Here is an 18,867-nt window from a genome sequence, read left to right as displayed (position 1 = left end):
AGCGGGTCCGCGACGCCAGGTCCGGGCACAGGGAGCAGGACGCCAGGGTCCAGTGCCGCGGGCAGCCGCCGGCGGGCGCAGGACTGGAGCCGCGGGGGGCGGGCCTCACCGGCGGGGGAGGTAAGCGCGGGGGCGGGGGGTGGGGTGGGGGGGGAAATTGCTTCCACTTCATTCACCCCCGCCCCCGCCCCACGTGCGGGGGATAGTGCGCCCGGGCTCGCCAATCAGTGGCCAGGACTCCCAGGATTGGGCGGGGCCAGCCATGGCGGAGGCGCTCATTGGTAGCCTAGGGCAGGGGGCGGGGCTTGCTCGGAGGCGCTGAAGCCCGGTGGACTCTCGCTGGCCAGAGTGGTGGGACCAGGGGGAGCCCCTCTAAGCTAAGAGGCTTGGTGCCATTGGTACGTGCAGGCGACTGGCGTGCTCCGAAATGCCCATAACCAGGCGCGCAGGAGCTGTGAACCCCAGTGTGCGTTGGGTGACTTGGGCAAGTGTGGGGGGTGGGGGGCACGCTGCTGGGGGGCGTGCAAGGAGGACTTGCCTGAGGACCCGAGCCTGCTGCATGGGAGGCCCTGTGCAGAAGTACAGTGAATGAACGATCCGACGAATTTAGCAAACAATAGGCGTGTTTGTGTTAGAGTCCCCTGTACACAGAAGGCAGCCAGAGTTAGGGCAGCCAGACATTTGGGGACTGGGTCATTCAAATCTGAAATACCTGGATTATATTTGATAACCTGCTTTAATAGCCTTTGCCTCCTTTACTCCTTCTACAGCGTCTGCAGGTGGACCCTGGATGGGAGCTCAGGGCACAGGGAAAATTACTTGCTGGAGGTCACACTGCTGGCCCCAAGTGTAGCCCCTCTGGGCCTCCCCAGTGCTCCATGACCTTGGGTCTTGCAGTCTTCCCAGAGCTGAGTTCCTAGAGTCATCCATCTTCACGGTTTGCCTCCCAGATCTAGAGGTCATAGTGCTGGAACTGGCACAGAGGCCACTCACCCAGCCTGGCCACTCCCTCGCTGGGTGACAGGTGGGCCACTTCTTCAACTTTTAAGAGCAGTTTCCATAACATCACCTCCAACGAGGTAGCAATGACACCTGCCAAAGGTACCCTGGAGATATGGTATGAAGAATGAGAATGTGGGTGGGTGGGAGGTGGGGTACCCAGCACAGTTTCTATTTCCTATTACTTTGTGTCTGCTCTTTTTATTTTCTAATGTATACACCACATGCACACTTGAGCAAATTCAAAAGCTATTGAAGGTTTATAATGCTCTCAATGAAATGTCAGTCTCTTTTTTCTCAGTCACACAAACTCCCTCCCCAAGGTACCCACTCTTCCATGTGCATCATTCTGAAGACACTCTCTACCTACAGTGCATCAGCAGACATGGTTTACTTACACACACACACACACACACACACACACACACACACACGCACGCACAGAAGCTTACTGGTTGTATTTACAGCTTCACTCACTTTATCTTGGCGAGCCAGCATCTCTATATGAAAAAGCATCCAGTTTTTCCTTTGTTGATGCACATCATCTCTTCGAAGGGTGTTGCCATTTTTTGTTTTCACGAACAACAGCATGGCTCACACATCATTTTGCATGTGACTGAATGTAGCTGAGGATCATTCCTAGAAATGGAGTCTGCCAGAGATAAGAACTTGTGGACTTCCATAGGATTTGCCAAGTTTCAGGCTACAGCGGTTGTTCATGGCCCCCAACATACGCCTGTCCTCACCAGCACACTTGTTATCAGTCTCTGATCTTTGTTATCAGTCTGTGTTCAGTGGGAGAACAATGGTTCCTAGGGGATCTGTGCTATTTCTCAGAGCCATTATCACTCACCCTTGGTTACTGAGGCTTGCTCTCTGGTGTACTCAACCTCAGGCATGTCCCCTCCTTCTCTCATCCCTGGGTTTCCAGCCAGGCCACCTGGGAGTGAAAAAAAGCTTTCTTGGCTTCTTGGTAGGTTGGGGGCTCACTCCCCTGCCACCCACAGTGAGCAGTCACTGAGGTCTGGTTGGGGGCTGGGTACTAGAAGAGTTAATGCTTAATCTAGTGTTCTGCAGGTTAATTCCTCCACCTGCTCTGGAGACACACAGTCCAGGGCCGAGCCTGGGGAGGTTGCTGCCCTTGTCTGATTCAGGACCAGTCCTTGCTCACCTCCAGCGCTGGGGAGCTTATTTCTTCAGAGGTAGTTCTGTCCATCTTCGAGCCATTCCAGCTATGAGCAAGGCCTGGACCCCACCACACTGAGCTGCCTGTCGGGCCCAGCCTAAACCAACCCTAGAATCCTCAGCTTACTCAGCTCCAAGCCAAAACCCCCCTGCCATGAATTCTATGCCCCCGTTGTCCCCTAGAGAGCCTCCAATTTATCACCGATCCTTCCTGAACGTAGGTCCCAAACTAAGGCTAGGGCTACATACAGTGCTCTGCACTGCACAGAGAGATATCGACACACCAAACCCTCCTTTCTTCTGGACACTAGACCTTTAGTGACAGAGCCCATATGCCATTAGTTTTCTTGGGCAGCACTTTCCTGGTTTCTGGCCCCAAACAACAGAAGCCAGCTTTGACTCATTTAAACAGAGAGGGATTCATTAGACTATCGAGTAGGACACACTGTCTGGGGGAGGGGTGGTTATAGAACCAAGCTCAAAGGCCATGTACAGTCAGGAGCTATACCCCAAATCACATGCCAGAAGTGGTTTGGCGAAGACACCTTGGCCCCAGACCCATGACACTGGATGCCAGATGCTGCCACTAAACTGCTACAATACTGCATGTCCCTTGTCACCATGAGAAGCCAGTAACAGCACTGTCAGCTCTGCGCTGGGAGGATCCTACCTCAGAAGTCAGACTGGCAGAGAGGGAGGAGGGCTCTGGACAGAGGAAGGGGTTCAGGTGCCATGTATCCCAAAGAATGATAGCAGGCCCTGCAGGGTCTTGAATTGCTCCATGTCACTCCCCCGTGACACCCCTTTAGGGCCTGCTTGAAGCCACCCGGCCTCCTGGCGCACACACAGTTTTCTCCTTTTGTTCCATGACAGCCTATTTGGTTGGTGCAGTCACCCACCTCCCTGAGATGCCAGTGGTGCCCCTGCATCCTGCAGCTCTCTCCACTTTGGAAGGAGACCCCATGGGGGCTGTCAGTCTCAGGCTCTGCCTCCTGCACCACCATTCTGGGCAAAGGCTTCTGGTCCCTGCTGACACAAGAGGGCCTTCCTTCTGCACTGCTCTGGCCCCAGCTGGTGGCCTGGGAGCACAGACTTGAACATGGGGACTCCCGGTGAAGAACATGATCAACATGGAGGATTTAGCCAGGGAAACCAGCCAAGCCTTCAGTGTGTTCCCAGAAACCAGTCTCTGGGGAGGGGGAGTGAGTCAGCGAGCGGACCCGGGCAGGGAGCTCAGCACTAACTCCACTATCAGTCCAGATCCTCCAACCATGGGGGTCAACAGAGGGACCTCTTTGCTGAGTTGACCACTACCCTCATTTCCTATTTGCCTTATTCATTCATTCATTCACTCATTCATTCACTCATCTGTTTCTGTATTCAGCATTCATGGAGGACCTGCTGTGTGCTGGGCCCTGTACTGGGCACTGGGATGCAGAGAAAACCAGCCATGATCCCTGCCCTCAAGGGTTCACAGAAGAAGGGAAGAGAAGGAGGTTAAGTGTCACTGGGAAGAAATGACTGAGTAGAGGGGAGGGGCACTTTGAAGAGGACGTGACATTTCCCCAGGGCTAGAAGGATGCACAGATGTGCATGATGGTACTGAGGTGAAAGAGCAATGCTGGCTGATGGTGTTCTGGAAACATCGGCAAGGGAGGTGTAGGAGGCTGGAGAAGTATGTAGGAACCAGTCACCAAAGGAAATGCTGGGGGAGAGCTCGAATGTTCTGGGCAGGGTTTGGAGCCTGGTGTGACATGGGTGGACCTGGGTGCTGGAGATGCAGAGGGCTGACACTATGAAGTGTTAGTATATGCGTCTCCTCCCACCCCCCAAACACACGTGGGTAGATGAGTAGAGTGTCTCTGCCCACATATTTTTAGGGAGCCACAAAAATGTTTTAATTATTTTTAGAATTGGAAGAACAGAATGAATATCGTAGAAATGAATATGTAACTATGAATCCAGCCTGGAATGTGTTCCTCTTCATACCAAACAGTCATAAAACATAATTTTAAATTCTTTCCTTTTTTTAAAAAAAGATTTATTTATTTATTTATACAAGCACTGGGTACAGTCAGAAGCGCAGGAGGGTGAGAGGATTCACCAGACACAGAGCAGGGAACAGAACAGACAGACTGACAAAACACACTGCTGAGGGGAGCAGCGGGCGTGGCAGGAGAGGTCTGCGGGCCGAGGCTGCAGGCGGCCTCTCAGCCCAGCGCGCAACCACTGTGCCACCAGGGGAAGCCCAATTTTAAATTCCTGATGCACACTTGTGGAAAGTTCCCAGGGCCGGGAAAGTGCAGTGCCATAGGACAGGGGCAGTTCTTGAGCTTTGATGCGAACAATGAGTTTGAAAGGAGAGTGTGGCAGCATCTGGGTCTTTGAGCATCGGGGTGTCTTGGAAATACCACCCTCCAGCTTCTGCCAGGGACAGGAAAAGCGCCTTAGATAAGGTGACCCCATGAGTCAGGGAGAGGGCAGATGCCAAAATGACTGAGAAGAGAAATAGGGTTCGATCACGGTTATACTGAATGATGGAAAAATAAAGTTTTAGTGAGCTTATGGGCTGCATGCCTTGCCCATCACTTAGGGTTATTTTTGGACCTGCACCAGCCAGGGCTCCACTCCAACCCCAGTAAACGTTTACTCATGCCCTCAGTTGAGAGGTGGGCCAATGGATGAAAAGGTTGTCAGAAGGTACAAACTGCTAGTTATATATAAGTAAATCCTGGGGATGTAATGTATGGTGTCAGTGTAATAAAGGGGAGTCCAGTTAACAGTCCTGTTTCCATATTTCAAATTTCAAATGTCCCGAGAGAGCAGATCTTAAAAGAAAACAGCAGTAACTACATGAGGTGATGGATGTGACCTAAGCTCATTGTGGTGATCATGACATAGTATTTACATACAGCAAATCATTAAGTTGTACACCCCAAATGAATGCAATGTTGTATTCAATTATTTCTCCATAAAACTAAAAAAATAAAATGTACCCACACTGGCTTCCTCAATAAACTGAAAATAGACTTGCCATAGGATCCAGCATGTCGCTTGTCAGGGTATGTGCGGAAGAATTGAAAACAGGATCTTGAAGATATATTTGCACACCCACATTCACTGCAGTTCTGTTCACAATGGCCGAGAGAGAGATGCAACCCAGATGTCATGCAGGGATTTCTGACAATTGTCCATACACTTTCTGCACACACACACCTACAGTGGAATATTATTCAGCTTTAAGAAAAGAAGGACATCCTATCACATGTTACAACATGGATGGGCCTGGAGACACGAGGCTAAGTGAATAAGCCAGGCACAAGCAGACAAATGGGACCAGCGGCCACTACACGTGATATGACAGCTGGAGAAGTCGAGCTCTTAGACATGGAAAGCAGAATAAAAGAGGGCCAGTGGGGAGCTGGAGTTTCGTGGGCACAGAGTTTCAGTGTTGCAAGATAAAAAAGTTCTGGACATCTGTTACACAGCAATGGGCACATGATAACCACTGAACTGGACACTTAAAAATGGTTAAAATAGTCGATTTCACATGATTTTTTTTTACTGCCACAAAAAAAGCAAATATTTCAACTTGTTATGTATTTTTTGACTGTTGAAATATATGAAAAGAATTTTCTATCTTCGTTTTTGAAACTATTTGTGTACAAGTAACACATTTTATTTCCTGGCTCCGATTTCTCTACAAACAACATGCATTCTTGGGAATCTTAGGGAGTCTTCCAAAGTGAGAAAATGTGACCTACACATTGTTTTCACACACACTGACACATTTTATGTTTTTAATTTTTTTTAAAGATTTATTTATTTGTGCATATAAGAACTGGGACACAGGCCAGAGGTGCGGGGGGGCGGGTGAGAGGATTCACCAGAGACAGAGTGGGGAACAGAACAGGCAGATCAATGGAAATACACTGCTGAGGGGAACAGCGGGCGAGGCAGGAGAGGTCTGCTGTGCCATGTGGGTTGCTCCCTGGCTGGAGATCCAACTGGTGCTGCAGTGGCTGAGGACAGCTTCATAGGTTGTGTCTTAACCCCTTGTGCCATCAAAGAGGCCCAACACTGATGCATTTTAAAATACTACACTTAATAATGGATGAAGCTGACATAATGTCACCTTTAGAAGACATTTAAGTAAGTATTTACTATTTTTAAATATTTTGTGGTTTTAATATCTTGGAGCAGATGCCTTCTCCCCCCACCACCTCCTACCCTACCAGGCCTCAAGGATTTTCATGAGCTGGAGGCCCTGTGCCCACAGGCACAGACCTGCACCAGCCAGGGCAGGGATGGTAAGTCCTGCTGGGGCGACTAGGCCAGGGACATCCCAGTGAGTTGAGGCTAGAGGCACCCAAAGGCCAGGGCCCAAAGGAAAGGCTTTCTGGTCCCACCCTTCCATTCCCCTGACAGCGGCTGCTGGAGCCCGTCCTGCCAGTGCCACAGCTCCAAGAATGGATTCCTGGGAGGAGACAGACGGGAGGATGAGTAGGTGAAAGCATTGCTAGAAGAGGGAAATCAGAGCCCCTAGATCAGGGGAAGGAGCAGGGAGCTTGAGGGGATTTGGGCAGAGGTGCTCAGTGCTAATGAGCACTCTCACTAGCCCGCCCAGCACTGGGACTGCTCTCATCATGCCCTTTTCTAAGTGAGAAACGGGACTGAACCCCTACTCCGTGTGGCTGTCCGCCAGTACCCTCCCTGCCTGCTCGCTGCAGCTCCAGCACTAAATGCTGTGCATGTGTGAGCTACAAGTCACCCACTCCTAGCAAGGCCCCCAACCTTCCTGGGAGGACAGAGAGAAAGAGATAAGTGGAGAAAGAGTCAGAAGAAGCGGGGAGAAGGAGAAAGAAAATGAGAACAAAGTGAGGGACACTAGGAAAAGAAAAATAAAGACGGGGGACAACTCCAACACCTTGGACTGAATTGGGGGCAGAGTTGCCTCCCAATTCTCCCCCGGAACAATGGTCCCTCTGGGCATCCCGAGGTGGCTGAGAGAGGTCTTGGCAGGGTGGACAGAGGCCAGCACAGGCTGGTGATGGGTTCCCCTTGGGTGTCCTGTGGGTATGGGGATCCCAACAGGATCAGTGTGGCTGCCAGAGGTCCCTTTCTCTGAGGCCTCCCCAGAGCTGCGGTTACTTGACTCCCTCAGCCCCAGCCCCTGTCAGTGAAAATTACTGTCCCAATTCCCAAAATGGGAAACTGAAAACCTAGGAGTCCTGGGTGCTAAAAGTTGGGAGTCCAGAGTCTTAGATCCAGATCTCTGCCATGGTCTCTGGGAGTAACCAAGTGCACACCCTTCCCATTCAGGATGGAGCTGCTCCAGTGGGCTTCCTGGAAGAGGTGACACCTGGCTGGACTTGAAGGAGTCAGGCAGAGCTGGGAAGTTGGGACAAAGGGGCCAGTCACAGCTCTCAGAGCACCCCCAGAATACTGAGTGCCCAGGTCTGGAGGAGACACAAGGCCCTGGCTGGGCCTCTCCTGATTCCCGGGCCGGGGGACTTGGGATGGAGCCAGTGTAGCAGCCAGAACATAAACCTGTCATGGCTTCTGGCGCCACCGCCTTCCCACTCTAGCTGGTGACAGGACCTGCCTGCACTGACAGGAACCAGGAGTCTTGGGGTGAAGGACAGCCCCATGGTGTATGTGGGAGGGAATAGGAAGCAGAGGCTACTGGTTCTCAGCCTGACTTCTGTTCAGACTGCTCCCTCATGCCCTGCCTACCTGGCAGTCCCTCTATGCAGTGATCTCCCCACTGCCACCCCCTCCACTCCCACAGCTCCTGGTACAGGATGGGCATGCGGGGGCCTGGCCTTTGGGTGCCTCTAGCCTTATCTCACTGGGGTGTCCCTGGCCTAGTCGCCCCAGCAGAACTCACCATCCCTCCTGGAGTCTCTGCTTCTACTCTGCCTGGGATTTTCTGTGTGACTGTCCCCCCTTTGCCTGATGGACCCCACACAGTCTCTTTTTAACCCACACTCTGTCCTAGGCCAGGGAGGGGCAGCATGGCTGAAATGTGGGTAGTGCAGGGGGGACCAGGCCTCCCCGCCAAAGGTTCCCCTCAATCCTGCTCCTCATTGGCAGGGACTTTCTTCCCTCTGTGGCTGCAGGGCCGCACGGTGGGTGCTTGCAACAGGCTTATTGAATGAACACGGCTCTCCCTCATCCAGTAAAACACACCAGTGCTAAGTGGACAGTGCGGATTTTTACACCCAGCCCAGGCCCTCTCCTGGATGGCCTCCCACTGGGTGTGCTCCTCTCCCCTGCTCCTCATAGGCACAGGATGCCCAGGAGCGTGCCCTGAGCTGCGTGCCTCCTCAGTATGGACAGAGCTCCAGCGCGTCCATTTTGGGCTGCTACCAACAGGCCCCTAGCAGGGTCAGCTCTCGGCCCTTCTCCGGGCATGTCACCCCTGTCCCCACCATGTGGCCTGAGGACCCCCAGGTTTCTCTTCCGCCCCCTCTAGTGACCCATGGTGGAAACCCTTCTCCCTAAGAGGACACAGAATGTTCTGAGGGTTCAGAGCTCCTCTTCTGGCCCTTGGGGACTGTCCCTCTGTCCTGGTCATTCTCACCCATACTTCACCCCAGCAAGGACTGTGGTCAAGTTGCTTCTGCCCCCAGCGCCCAGCAGGCTACCAGGGGAGGCAACCTGGTGGCTTGTCCGAGGCCCTGTCCAAGGCCCCACCCGTGGCCCCAAGGGACCGATGCCAGACAGTGCTGACGCACAGAAAGGTGGAGTCGGGGAGAACAGACTCCACCTTGGGGACCAAGCCCGGAGCCGCAGGCTCAAGTGCCAGCTCCTGCTCGAGCATAGGGCAGCTTGAAACTTTTTGGGGACTTAACACAGGCCTAACGTCCCTCTAGGGTCCAGGTGGGATTCAGAACTACTCTTCCCTTCACCTCCACTATATTCATGCTCAGTGGGGACAACCAAGGCCCTGGGTACCCGCCTCCCAAACAGCCCAGGCAAGAGCAGGCCCTTGGTGGGACAAAAGGGGTCTCTCGCCCCGTCGAGGCAGGAGATGTCTCCATTCAGGGTCTCTGGTGTTCTTGGAGACTACTATGGACATGGTGGCTGGTCAGAGGCCCCACCCATGGCCCCAACTCAACAGGCAGTTACCAGAGGTACTGTTGGTCACCCACCGGACCTTGGCCCTCAGCCCAGACCTAAGTTCCTCTCTTCCCAGAAGTTCATCCTTCTAAATAGAGTTACGTGCTTTGTTCTCATTAACCTTCTGAACCTTTCACAAAGGATTGGGCACGCCCTGCCTCATCCTCCCGCTAAGGAAGCTGGGGGCGGCAGGGCGGGACATTAAGGGAGCTGGGCCACAGGCAGGGGTGAGGGAGCTGGGCACGATGCTTCTCCATGAAGGACACCCCAACCCGCCCTCCGAAGCCCCTTGCAGTTTTCTTTGCAAAATCCAAATGAGCTTATGATTTTCACCTCAAAGCGCCCGTGGGTTCTCTGCACCTGCAGGGTACAGTCCTGTTGCCCAGGTCCTTCCCTGACTGACCTCAGCCACCTCTCCCCGGCACCCCAGGCTCCAGCCAAATATAGGGTCTTGCTCCTCAGCAGCAGTCACATTGTGTTGTGCTGCTGCTTCTGCTCCCAGTTCCCTACCTGCTCCTCCACCTGCTCAGCTGCTCCACCTGCTCAGATCTCCGGGGCTCCTCGGAGATCCGTCCCTACCCCGCTCTCCGCTGGGTTCTGTCCTCAGCTTTTTACACTGACAGTACTTCCCAGGCCTCCTCTTCTGACCTGCAAAATGAGGCTAATTGGGATTGTCCCCAAATTTCAGGGTTCACATGCACAATTTGTTCAGGCCAGTTCCCGGCACCCAGCAAATGCTGTACTGAGGTCGGTTCCCTCTGGGAGACACAGGCCTTCTGGGTGTCGGGTGGAGTGACCAGGGGCAGCTGACAATGGTGGTCTGTGTCTCCACATCAGTCTTTCAGTCCTTTGCCCCCACAGGAGATGGATGTGGAATCAGCTTTGGGGGCCATCAGGAGATATTCTGGGGTCCAGGAGACTCCAAGGGGACAGAAACTTGCAATGGAAGGGGCCACAGGGAAAGCACTGTCCAAGCCAGGCTTGAAGGATCAGGAGGTTGGGACCCAGGTAAAGGGACAGGAGGTGGGAGCAGGGGCCAGAGGAATGGTGGGCAAGAGCCCTTGTGCCATCATCCAGCAGACCCAGGAGCCTTTGGCCTGACTGTGGGCAGTGCAAGCCCTCCCAGCAGGCACAGATGCCAGCCCCTGCAATGTCTTATGTCCAGCCTCCCTGCAAGTCCCCAGGGGAGCAGCCTGCGATGCATCTCAACCTGGGGCTCACCCGTAGGTCCTGGGACGGAGGAGAAGTCTTCTCCCTCTGTCTGAGCTAAGCTTCCTAGGAGAAGCCTCCCCTATTCTCCAGAATAGGGTCACACCCCAACCCCGAATCTCTGTGCCCCAAGGTGGAAATGTTCCCCAGGGAGCTTAGACTGCTGGGGTCAGACCTTGCAACAAGCAGCCCAGACTCCTGGAGGATTTGACTCCTTCCTGACCTGACCTCACAGCCCTCCTACCTTCCTGGGGCCAGTGCCCCCCAAGCCTTCAACCCCTTGTGTGAGCCAGCGATCCTTGGAGAGTCCAGAGCCTGTGCCAAGGGAGCAGGTGCAAACACACACTTGTGGGAGGGGGAAGGCAGAACTGCCCGCTTTCCCGCAGTGGTCCCCTCAGGCCACCCAGGCTCCTGCTGCAGGGGACACTGGGCATTTGGAGAAGGGGGCAGGACATGGAGGTAGGAGTGGAGGCTGCAAAGGGCCTTGGGGTAAGGGCCAGTGGGCTGGGCCTGGGGCGACACTTCAGTACCTGCTGCATTTTGGGGGAGAGGGCTGTGAACGGTCCCATCCCTCAGTCCCCCTTCATTCTTCTGCTTCAGTTTTGTCTCTTTCTCCTGTTGAGCCCAAAACTGGAACAGAAGCCAGCTCTCTGATTTTATCTTGTGTTTATTGGGAATAGGTCATGCCCATCTCTGGACCAGCTCAGACGACATCCCCCCAGGAAATGAGCTAAGTTCCCAGGGCTTGTCAAAGTTAAAAATAGAGATAAGAGCCAAGCGAGATTTAGGCAGAAAAACATAAGAGAAGGAAACACACAGAGAGACGGACAGAAATATAGAGAGGGCAGAAGGCGATGCGCAGGTCCCCACCCCCATCCATGTGCTAATTTCCAGGCTGATGGCAGGTGCCTCGAGGCCTGCGGCATGTCACTCCGTCACTCCATGGCTCAGGGTCATTATCAGAGTCTGTTCTCCCGGGTCTGTGTGCTGAGAGCTGGAGTGTGGAGTGGGCTGGTGCGGCCACCTGCTGTGGTCAGGGTCACACCACCAGCCCCTGCTCTGGGCCCAGCACTGTCCCAAGGCAGTGGCTTCAGTCTCTGTGGTCAGGTCGTGCCTGCCCCAGGAGGTGGTGCAAGTTCCCCGGGAGGCCTGGGGGCAGGAGGGAGGGTCGGGGTTTTCTCCAGCACTAGCCACAGGACCAGAGAGCCAGGAGGAGGCCTGGGGCTGGGGCAGCTCTAGGTTTCGCTGTGGGTGTGGTGTGGTGACCTGCGAGACTTTTGGGGTATCCAATGGGAGGCATCCAGGGCCCCTGTCTTCTAAGAATTAGGGGTCAGCTCCTGTAGAGCCCCTTGCGCATGCCCCACTACTAGTGAGCGACTCTAGTGAATGCTGCAATCTGAGGAGGGTGTTGTGGGTAAGTTGGACAGAGGAGGGCGTACCGGGCACCCATAATTGTGACTGGTGTCTGAGCTGGGGCAGTCTTGAGGGTCTGAGTGCTTCTCCTGTGAGGTCTTCCCTAACTCCAAGTAGCTAGTTTCAGAGCCCAGTTAAATTGTAGGACAGCCCGCTGGTGTCTGGAGATGGCGATATGGTGGGCCTGAGAGCATGTGGTGGCAGAAGTGTGGGTGCTGTGGGTGCGTGGCAGCCCCTAGTGCCACCTTGTCCATTCTTGAATCTTCTGTCCATTCTGTCCATTCTTGAATCTTCCCTTTCCTGCTTGGGGCCCAGAGGGCTGGTACAGGCCCTGCAGCCTCCAGAACCCCCTGGAATCCTGTGTATGAGCCGGGACCCCTGCTCTCTTGCTTCTGGAGGGGTGTGGCCAGTGGAGGCGCCAGCAGGTGGTGAGAAGCTGGGGGAGAGCTCCCTCCAGGGGCTGTGCCCCCCCCCCCCCCGAAAGCCCCTCCTCTTGCTGGGCAGCCTTCCCTTGGCTCCAGGTCACAGCTCAGGAAACGCCACTCCCTTCTCCTTCAGCCTTCAGTACAGAAGCACTTATAGCCCCATCAGTACCCAGGGGCCCCCATCTCTTGTTTATTGCCCTAACACTGCCCACACCTTAGCAAACGCTCGCAATTGCTCTACTAGATAGCCTGCCATCTGTTTCCTGGCCGGCCCCGCCCGCACAGGGTATCCATCAGTTTGTGGTGTGCAGAATCAGGGGTCACCCAGTTCAAACTCTGCTTTCACAGAAGGGGAAACTGAGGTCCAGAGAGGCTAAGCCATCTCTCCAGGGTCACTTGGCCCCAAGGTTGGGCTCCTGTCTGCTCTGAAAAGGCTCCCGAGAGGCCACAGCTTACATGGGCAGAGGCTGGGAGCCTGTTTGCCCACTAACTCACTGCACCTCCTGGCTGTCTCCTCCATGGTTATGGGAGCATTTCCACCGTCGCTGGAGCCAGATGTGCCTGCATCTGCTAACAAACCATTTAGGGCCATTTGTACCTGGGAACCCAGCCATGGGGCACTCCCAGCCTCCCTGCCCCTCCTCACCCCACCCTCTGCTGACCCAACCTGCCCACAAAACCACTCCCCAGGGCCTCCCTGTGGCGCAAGGGGTTAAGTCTCAGCACTGTGAAGCTATCCAAAGCCTCTGCAGCACAAGTTCGATCCCCAACCAAGTAGCTGACCCACATGGCACGGCAGACCTCTCTTGCCTCGCCCGCTGCTCCCCTCAGCAGTGCGTTTCAATAAATCTGCCTGTTCTGCCCCCGACTCTATCTCTGGTGAATCCTGTTACCATCCCAACACCTCTGGCCTGTACCCCAGTTCTTGCATGCATAAATAAATAAATCTTACAAAAAAAAACAAACAAGACAAACAGTCCCCAATTGATTCCAAACCTTTGCAGAAGCTGTCACTCCCTGCTCCCCCTTCCCTGTCCACCTGGCGGGGCGCTGCTCTTTCTCAGAGGCTACACCTGTCAGGAAGCCTCCGTCTGAGTCTCCCTTCTCTCATTCCTGGCGCGAGACATGTGGGGCGGGGTGGGAGAAGGGGAGGGGAGGGGGCCATGTTCACTACCTTGATTTTGCCTCCCCATGGCCCAGTGGGTCAGCAGCATCCTCCTCACTAACAGACAGGGACAGCGAGGCTCACCCTGCCCCAGAGGGCTCAGCCAGCCTAGGACCCTACACCTCACCTGGTCCTATATCCTCCTGAAATTCCCAGAGGAGCCAGGATGGGGTGCAGGAAGGCCAGCCAGGTGTGCAGTGACACCTGGGATAGTGACACCAGACATTCAGGGGATATTGGTGACATTTATTCCTGACAATGACAGGCCCAAGCTTTGGGCTAAGGACTCCCACCCTCCCCCCTCGTTTAGAACAACTTCTCCCAGGGCTTCAGAAGCTGCCAGGTATCCCCACCCAGTCTCTGCAGCCCTGACCAGGGAGGAGGCTGAGGGGCAAATGTGGGTCCCGAAGCCCCTCAGGAGCTCCCCACAGCTGGAGGGATGCACATATGGTGGTTGTTATATCTTCTCAAACATACCGCATCCCCTGGGCCAGAGATGGGAGCACTCCTGCGGGCGGTAAAGCTTGGGTGGGGGATGGGGAGAAGAACGAGGGGGAAAGATCAACCAGGGCCGATCCCTCAGCTATTACTGGGAGCTTGCAGCGTCGGGGAAACTGAGGTTCTACCAGCCAGGCTAGATTAACCAAAGGATTATCCCTCTAACCTATTCCTAAAGCTCACAAATTCAGCTCCTCCGCCCCACCCTTTGTCATTGCCCGGCCTCCGTATTCTCCTCCACTCACCACATCCCGCAAGTCTTTTCCCCTCTTCAGGACGCACACTTGGCTCCTGCTGACTTCTGAGGCCCTTTCCTTAGCCGGGATTCAACCCTGGCCTTGCCTGCCTGTTGGCAACCCTCCTGCCCCAGCACCTGCCCACCTTCTTCCTTTCCTCTCCTCCCAAAGTCCTGCCCCGGGGCCAGGCTTCCCTCTGCCCCTAGGAAGCCTGTGGACCCCCGCTCCATCAGGCCCCGGCTGAGTTCTGAATGAAGTCTGGAGGCAAAGGTCAGCCCTGGCCTAGAAGCGTTTCACCACGGCCTCAGGCCTCCCACCTGGCTGCCACGGCTCACCCACTCACACTTCTAGCCGCTGCCACCAGAGGGCGAGAGGGGCCACTGAAAGTGAGGACCCAGTGGACGGGCAGCTGACTGAGGGACCAGGGCGAGAGGGGCTGATGCACACACACCCCCATCTTAGCTCAGTACATAGAGGCTCTGAAATCATGGAGACCCCTTGTCTGACCTTCAGGGAGAACCATTTCAGCTGGACTAGCAAGGGTTGCTGGGCTGGGGACAGGCACAGGCCTGCCGTAGGAGAAGGCCTGAGGGAAGGGCAGGGGATGAGGGGGTCCAGGCTAGAGATGGCACCCTTCTCGGGGACACCAGCAGCCTCCGTGCTGTCCACTTACCCGGTGTAGATGAGGACAGCAAGGAGGACAGCGAGCAGGATGGACAAGATGACAATGATGAGCACAGTGCCGGGGCTCTGGGGCCCTGGGGCAGCCTGGAGTGCCTCCGCTGAGGGGTGTAAGGGGACCCCAGAGAGAGGCAGGGCAGGCAGGGAAGAGAGAGATCTGACTGAGAAGGAAGACCTGGAACATTCTCCATCCAATGCCCATCTCCCTCCTGGCCCTGCCCAGGACTGGCAGGATGATAAAGGATGCTGACTCACGGGGAGGGGCTGGCCCATTCTCCTCAGCCCACTCCAGTCCTAGGGAGCCCCCTGGGCCTCCTGGCCCCCAGCCCTCGTGTTTGACCTGCTCATCTGGCCCACGCATACCTTGCTGTAGGTGGGTCTCACTGGACCACTCTGTCTCAGCCACAGGCCCCCTGTCACTCATCACCAGGAACTTGACTCTAAATAAGAGACCCAGCACTGCAGTGGGGCCCCCTGCTCCTGAACCCTCAGACCCTGGTGCCTGTCCCCTTGACTCCCAGGGCCTGGGGGTAAGGGGGAGGGACATCTGGGCTTAAATCACAGCCTTGGAGCTCATGAGAAGGGGCTCCAATCTTGCTGTGTGGCCTTGGGTGCATCCTTCACCCACTCTGGGCCTCACTCGGGAAATGTGTGCTGGTGCATTAGAGCCCCCCACATTAGCAAATCTTCCTTAGTGCGGAAAGATGGAGCTGGAGATAGTCCTGTCCTGGGCAACACCCTGCCTGGATGGGGAGATGCAGTCTGAGGGTCCAAATGGCCATGGGGGTCGGGTCCAAGTGGGGGGCCCTGCCCCTCCTCCTGTTGTCAAACTAGAAGGGAGACCCAGGCTGGGAGTTGCTCCAGGATCAGGTTTGGACACAGGCAGGGGCACCCCCACCCAGCCGGGCCTGGAGTGTTACTCACCGGTAGGGCCCTGGACTGGGCAGTGGGTGGTTGCAGCCCCTTGTCTCTGGGGAGCAGTGGGTATCGTTACCAACTCGGAGCACCTGGAGCTGGTTGCTGGTGGGGTCCCCTGGGTAGAGTGCCCTGTTGGCCCTCAGTGTGAGGTAGTAGCCCCTCCGGGCGAGGTCAGCCTGGGCTGGGATGTCCTCCTCTCTCTGAGGAGGGGTGAAGTTCTGGGTGGCTGAGGGTGGCACTGCCAGTCAGAAGGTGGGGCTGCATGGTAGGTCCCAGCCCCATCCCACCAAGCCAGCCAGCCCTCTGGCACATCCTGGCAGCACCTACACCCCCGTCATCTGCCACTAGCAGGCCCATTTGCCCATTTCACAGCGGGGAAGCCAAGGCCCAAGGCCTGCCCGGCAGCACCCACCCTTGCTGTCGGCCACCACCAGCCAGATGGGGTCAAAGTCTGAGATGCTGAGGTGCCTGAACTGGCCCCGTGGCTGCTCCAGCGTGAAGGTGGACTGGGTGAGTTTCCCTGCCAGGCTGGTTCTTGAGAGCTGGGGTACATAGCTGATTCGCTCTGGGATGGGGTAGGAGCAGAGAGAAGAGGCTCAATAGAACCACCAAGCCCCCCTGGGAGCCCAGTCTGAGGGGGGAGACACAGGCCTTTCCCTCTCTTTATGATCATCTTTTGCTGATCTCGGAGGGTGCCCATTAGCCTCCCCACACCCCACCCTTCAGACTAGTCCTCTTGCGGACACCCTGTGACCTGAGCAGCTATCCTGCCCTCCAGACCACACACCATGGCTTCCCTTCCTCCTCAGATTCAGCCAGGATCTCACCGTTCCTCCCATGAGCCTCCTCTGTGAGCTCCTCAACTCTGTAAACCTGGGCTCTCCAATGACCAGTTCTCTTCTAGCCCTCCCTGGCTTCTGACACCCCCTGGAGAAAACCACTGTGTGTGCACCACGTACCCTCTGTGGCTTGTCTTGGAAGGCCTGTCTGTGGGAGGAATTAGAGCTCTTTCTAGTAGTTCAATCAGGGTTGGCTGGGAGGGCGCCCTATAGGCTGTGTGCCGGGGCATGGTGGGTGGCCTGTGTCAGCCCCACCCCTTCCTGGAGATCCTACTAAGGGTGGGCATTGTGGGGGGCGGGGGAGCAGCCTTGACCTGCTCCAGTGGATCCCTGCGTGATGGTTGGACCCGGGGAAGGGGACAGAGGAGGCACATGAGGCCCCTTCCCCAGCGACCAGCACGGTTCTTCTGGGAAGTGGTCTTAGGCCTTGTTGGGGTGAGACTTGGAGCCCCAACTAACCCAAGCCCCAGTTCACCCGCACGGTCCATATTGGTGTTGAAGAGAGGAATGACTGACTTGGGGAGTGGGGAGTTGACACAGGAAAGCCCCCGCTAACACCCCAGGCCTGGATGTGGGCCATCAGCAAGGGGCTGGTCCAGGCTCAGAGCCCCTCCCCCCTACCCAGTGCTCCCCTACTTCCCACTCTGCACCTTCCCCTTCTGGAACTTAACTCCTGTCAGCTCCTCAGCCTTACCTGGGAAGGGCAGGACCAGGTGGAGGACAAAAGTCAGAGCCCCCATGCTGGGGGTTTCAGGACAGACAACGTAACCAGCCTTGCTCCTCAGGGAGCTCAGACCCCCTAACACTTTCTGGGCTCCTCTTTCCAGCCCAATACTAGCGAGCAGGAGAAAGAGGAGGTGGGCTTTTATTCAAGTCTCCAGAACCTTCAGTTTGGTTCAGATTAATTTCCATTTTATTCAGCCTAAGTCCAGCTGTCATTGTGAGCACTCTCCTTCCGCTGAGGCGCCGGCCACACTGCCCTCAGTAAGGGTACAGTGAGCAGCAGAGATGGAGGTGGGGACTGCGTCTCTAAGCCCCTCTTGTTAAGACCCCAACTAGTGAACAGTGCCTACAACCCCCCAGAGACAGTCCTTTTAGGGTAAGTTTTGTCCTTGTAGACTTTAAATCTTTATTCAGGATCAGGAAGGAGGGTAGAGCCTCGGGATACAAGGGGTGACTATCCCAAAGAGAGGAAGGGAACATTGCCAGTCGGTTTTTGCCCTCTTCTGCTGGGCTTTCTCCCCTAACCCACCCGGACCCAGTCCCTGGACGCTCGGGACTGGCCTGCAGCCTGAGGTAGCTCCCCTCCCCAGCCCCCATCCTCACTCACCCAGGCCCTTCCCGGGCTGGAGACAGGTTAGCAGCACCAACAGGGGCACCAGTAGCTGAGACTGTCCCCCACTGTGCCCCATGGCCAGGACAGGTGCCTGATATCTGTCCATCTGAGGGTTTGTCTGCAGTGTCCGGAGCCCCAGAGGCTTTGCTGTCTGAGCCGGCCTGGGGGAGGCTATTTCTGGAACCTCCTGCCACACCTCCCAGGTGCCCCCTCCTTCCAGCCAACTGGTTGGACAGGTTTGGGGCAGAATCTGAAGGCCCCTTGGATTTGGCATGGCCAGGGTGGGTCTGAAGATAACAATCAGTTGCTGCTTCTAAGGCAAGGCACCCCACCCGCACTCCAGGAGGCCCTGGCCAGGAAGGGGCCCGGAAGGACACAACAGTCCCCGAGGGGGAGGCAACCCCAGTGACAGCTTGCCACACCCAGTGGAATCTCCTTCTAAACAATCCCCAAGCTGTCAGCGAGGCTTTCCATGGTGCCTCTCACCCAAGGAGGGATTTACCCTCATTTTCTAGAGGAACGTAGAGAGGAGAGGTGGGGGCCTGTCCAAGACGACCCAGCTAGCCAGGGCAGAGCCCAGCATTAGCTCACACCCAGCGTAAGCGTGGGAACATCTCTACCCCCACGCTCAAGCCTTGCAGCCCCCTCCCCGGCCTGGCCTGGGAGCTGGACTCCCTGACCATGTCCTCTCGCCCTCTCTCCTTCCTCCATCTCTGGTCACCGCCAGGGCACCGCAAGGTCTCCTGGAGACAGTTCCCAGATGGGGCCCAGGGCAGGTGGGCAGAGACAATGCACCCATGAAGAAGCAGCAGCCCCTCATGGGCTTCCCTGGCCCAAG

General features: G+C 55.8%; 1 protein-coding gene across 1 annotated transcript; it reads right to left on the bottom strand.

Annotated features, from left to right (window-relative positions):
- Positions 1–14,594: 14,594 nt before the first annotated feature.
- Positions 14,595–18,247, bottom strand: UPK3BL2 (uroplakin 3B like 2; the record flags this gene model as incomplete). Its single annotated transcript, XM_084250153.1, has 7 exons — positions 18,024–18,247; positions 16,267–16,419; positions 15,861–16,080; positions 15,300–15,376; positions 14,929–15,037; positions 14,763–14,841; positions 14,595–14,609 (listed from the first exon to the last, which is right to left on the bottom strand). Exons 1-7 carry the CDS (start codon positions 18,133–18,135, stop codon positions 14,595–14,597), a joined length of 765 nt encoding a protein of 254 aa, XP_084106279.1. The 5' UTR covers positions 18,136–18,247.
- Positions 18,248–18,867: the final 620 nt, after the last annotated feature.

Source organism: Talpa europaea, assembly GCF_964194135.1.
Source record: "Talpa europaea genome assembly, chromosome: 12".
Lineage (NCBI taxonomy): Eukaryota > Metazoa > Chordata > Mammalia > Eulipotyphla > Talpidae > Talpa > Talpa europaea.
Note: the sequence above shows the minus strand (reverse complement) of the source record. Positions and strands in the feature narration are given on the sequence as shown.